At 48.1% G+C, this 4,539-nt stretch overlaps 1 protein-coding gene across 1 annotated transcript; it reads right to left on the reverse strand.

Annotated features, from left to right (window-relative positions):
• Positions 1 to 2,073: 2,073 nt before the first annotated feature.
• LOC122369643 (acid-sensing ion channel 4-like) lies at positions 2,074 to 4,352 on the reverse strand (the record flags this gene model as incomplete). The annotated part of the gene is made up of 3 exons (XM_043344538.1): positions 2,074 to 3,122; positions 3,557 to 3,810; positions 4,154 to 4,352. Coding segments are annotated over 3 exons (1,179 nt in total), but the record flags the coding sequence as incomplete, so codon positions are not given.
• Positions 4,353 to 4,539: the final 187 nt, after the last annotated feature.

A 4,539-nucleotide genomic window follows, 5' to 3' on the forward strand; every position in this document is an offset into this window, starting at 1 on the left:
CTCAGAGTTTGCTTTTTGAAGAATTAACAAGTGATACGGTACGTTAAGAAGGCAGCTGTATTCTTGAAACGGATTGCTTCGAGGCAACTACCCGGAATCATTCAGTCTTTTCTGAGCTCTGCTTGAGTTATTTTCTATACCATTGACACAGACCACCGTGGCAGACGCACCGATGCTGCACTGAAACTTTCCGCCCCGAAAACATGGGATAGCTCACCCCGATCGTGTGCAATAAGACCACGCACTTAGAACTTCCCACCGCCCAGCCGGCCGCCCGGCAGATGTCGTGGCGCGCGGTGCCGATAAGGCGCTCGGCGTCGAGTTCTCGCCCTTATTGACACCGGCCGGTCGGCGGGCGTAACATGGTCCTCTTTAAGCCGTTTGAGGAGCCCCTAACAGTTAATACTTTTCAGAAAAAAGGGCATCATTGGTCTCAGAAAAGAATACCGCACCACATGAGCCATGAGCCCATATACTTTTCCAAAATTCGGTTTTTTTGAACAACCCTAATGCACAATGCCATGACAAAATATGCTCTTTTGGCTTTATTTTAAGATATGTAAAATTATGTTTCAAACATATTTTGCTGCCAAACGCATGCTTATAAAACAGCTCTACGCCCGTTTCAAATGACCCCGATGCGAGGGTCAATTGAACCAGCCCATGGGGTCAATTGCACCTATCCTTAACAATGGGATGTCTTCCTCTTTAAGGCCACTTTCTTAAGGAGATTTTTTGTCCGGTTTACTTTTCCAAATGCTACATTCAATAGGTCGTTGGAAAGCTAAAAGTGCAAAGTTCCTCATAATAGGTGACATAAAGTACATAGACTATGGTAAAATGGGCGGATGAGAAAAATTAGAAATATCTCAGGCTATAGTGTGCTTTCAAGCAAAAGGCTGGAGAAAAAGGGGTCAAAAATTGAGCTCTATTAAACTACTATTTCAGTTTAAAAGCTCATTTCAAAGGTGGACTATTTCCTTTAATGTTTACAGCCCCTGAACAATAACCATTGCAATGGTCACCGGGGTCAATTGAAACGGCCTGTGGCCCTGTTTCAACTGACCCTCAGAAAAGCGTTTCAATTGACCCCATCCGCTCCCGCCATCTCGCACGCGCCGTAAAGCACATGTCAAACGAGCTGGAGGGACGGCATCATGCTGAATGAAGGGCCAAATAAGGTGTTATTCCGGAGCCAGGAGTTCTTCTTTCAGCAAACAAAGGTATATGAGATATCACAAAATATTCATAAAAACGATTTCTCCCAAACGCCCCTCAAAAACACAAAAACAATTGTCAAATCAAAATTACCGTCCGTTTGCCGCCCAAACGCCGTTGACAAAGGAAGTGATCGAGCGCGGATGCGCAGTGGTGTCGGCAACGCCATATGTTGCATAGTGTTGAAAATAAAGCCATGTTTCATCTGACCCCGTGTTTCAACTGGCCCCGCTCTCCCCTATGTTGCGCAGGAATTCAAATCAAATGGGTTGGCATGACGCCTACACTTCGATCGAAATACAGATGTTTGAAAAAAAGCATTTCGTCAAAAGGAGACAGGTAATTTTTTTAGGGAGGATATAATGTGTAAGGCACCTCTGTGTTGTATCTTTATGGAGATCGATGGACAGTAATTATACCCCTAACCCGTATGCTGCATTTGCTGTTGAAACGATCAGTACGTGTTTGTAGGACAGGTGTATTACGCACGTAGGTGCAGGGTATTCAGCACTGCGCGTCTAACAAATGTGTTCATGAAGAGTATTTAATCATGCAATATACGGCTGGCTGGCGTTCGCAGCGCTCTATGTCCGCGGACAATTTATTACAGGGTCGGCTGCACCGCATGGCACACGTGCTATGCGGTACAGTCTAACACCAGTCGGTCATGTAATGGAATCAATTCTGAAAGCCCTATAGTTGGGCGCCGTGCGTTGCATATGTAAAATGGATGATTACTTTATCGTTGGACCGTCTTAATAAAACATGTATGATGTGTGTGTGTGTGTTACGACGCTTGAGCAAGACTGATTTATTAGGATAAGCAGGACGGTGGAACGACGGATAATGCATCTCAACAAAAATGAACATATGTATTTAAAAGTGAACGAACAGCCATTCGAGTGTCGCAAATGAGCGCTTTTAAACAATACTTGCAGGGATAGACCCGCACATTTTTTGCACATTGTTTATTAAAGAAAAGAGCCTTTCAGTAGGTGCGACAAAAAAAAAACAGTGCCATAAACCATAAAACATTCCAAGTTACGCGTTAGTAGCAACTCAATCAAGATGTTTGACGCTGAGCAGCAGGTATTTATTACATTTGATAACAAATATTTGATCTACTTTTGAACATACCTTTGACTGCATTATTTTCCTATCAGAAAAATATGCATGATCTAATTCTGAAGAGACGACCGCACGATTTTCTCCGGCGGAGGAGGGTAGTACGCCGCGGCCATTGGTACCAGCTCACCGGACGGACTATACGCCCTGAAAGCAAGGTGCATCGCGTGCGTCTTCGTCCCCCACGGCTCCGCGCCGCGCTCACCGCTGCCGCCCTGCCGCTGCCGCACGTCTTCATCGCTATCGACGCGTCGTGTTCGACAGACGCCTGCGACACAGCTTCCGATGGCCGCCACCGCCTCACAGAGAGTGACCACACTGACGCCGAGGAAGATTCCCATGTGTCCGCCGAGCTCAGCCAGCAGTTCGGAGCCCGTCTGACACCAGTGTCGCACCAGGCGGTACTGCAGCGTCTTGAAATACACCTTCAGAAACAGCAGGCCGTCTGGGGGGACGCCGCGTCTCATCCCGATCGCCTCAGCCATGGGGCTGAGTTTGTTGACGATGACGTCCGTCTGAAAATCGTCCTCTCGACAGGCGGAGTGACAGCCACTTCTGGACTGATTCATCTGCAGCGGGATCGCGCAGCTGAACACCTGCAGAGGGGAGCAGATGGGCGTACCGGTGTCGTTGGTGGTAACGGGCAGACTCAGCCAATAGCAGCCGCATGTGAGGCGGATGGTCTCGGCTAGCTGAAGGACGGGGCAGTTGTCCACCGATTCGGGAAGAGATGTGCCGTTGGACGCGGCACATCGGTGTCGAGGTGGAAACACCGAGTTCTGAGAAAAGTGAAGGACGTGAGATACAGTCTGTCTACAGCCGGTATGGCTTATCATTATCGTGGTTTACCTTTACTACCACTCCCTGAGTTCGTAGGTGTCCATTTATAATTCGCTGTCCGCAGTGGGCGCTGGCAACTACCCATCATTGAATAAATAAGAGACGCCACAACCACCTGGGCCGCATCTCGACTTCCGCTTACCTAATCAACCTACCTCCCAATATAACAGCCACTAAACAACCCACAGCCCACCAAGCAATGACTCTCCCTCCGACCACTACATCAGTCACCAGGTTTTTACTAACCATCGCCCATTACCCTCAACCTCTACCTTCAACCCACCACTTCCCCAGTCCCCACTCCCCGCTAGCCACTCCCCGCTCCCCACACTTCCCACTCCCCACTCCTCCACTCCCCACTTCCCACACTCACCAGCAAACCATGCCGGTCAGAGGTCTCCCGGGTAACCCTCAGCTCCAAAACCCCGGGCGCCGACACTGCCACCGAGTGTGTATAGACTCGCACATGCGGTAGCCGATGCGGGTCGTCCAGCAGGATTTCCATACCGAGTCGTGTGTTGAGGCAGCCGCCGACTAGCGACCGGTCCAGGCTGGGGAACTCGGCAGGAGGAAGGGAGAGAGTGAAGAGCAGACCGTGCTGCTTCCCGTCGTCTTCCTGGGTGAAATCTGACGGACGAAGAGGGGGGCGAGGGGGCGATATGAGAGGTAAATATAAAGCAAAATGGTAGGGAGTAAATTTAAAATTATATGCATCTGTCATCTCTTTCATTGATGATCATATCTAAATTATTTTGAACCATAAATTACAAATTTAAAAGACAATTTTATTCACCTATTCCTTTCATATGTATCAGCCTTTCACATCGTTTGCACCACATGCAAATCTTTTAACGATATCGTGTGGTACCTAGTTTGTAAACAAACACAGTATGCCCAAAATTGACCCGAAACCATCCTGCATCCAGCCATCAAACCGTATCGCGTAAACCCTGTCATCTGGTAACCGCACCTGCCATCTGGAAGCACTTTCCGCGAATTGTGTAGACGGCGGTGAAGTATTTTTGGCAGCATTCCTCGCCAGGCACGGCGATCGTGGCCAGCTGACACGACTTGATGACGTCAGAGCAGCTCGGAGACAGTGAATCTATTAGATCGGTGTAGTTTTCACCCGGCTCTAAGATGGATTCGTATTCAGCCTCCAAACGGGACTGAAAAAGGGAAACGAGTTGAGTAGGTGCAAGGTTAGGTTCTTAGCGCAGGAGTTTGAAGGTGTTCTGAAAGCGAGTTTGATATTATGGATAGCGGTGAATTCGACTCATTGATTGACGAGAACGAGATAAGACAAATGTAAAGACTTAGTTTAAAATGTGCTAACTAAAAAAGTAAGCTTTACTT

Source organism: Amphibalanus amphitrite, unplaced genomic scaffold (genome assembly GCF_019059575.1).
Source record: "Amphibalanus amphitrite isolate SeventyFive unplaced genomic scaffold, NRLGWU_Aamphi_draft 001058F_arrow, whole genome shotgun sequence".
Classification (NCBI taxonomy): Eukaryota; Metazoa; Arthropoda; class Thecostraca; order Balanomorpha; family Balanidae; genus Amphibalanus; species Amphibalanus amphitrite.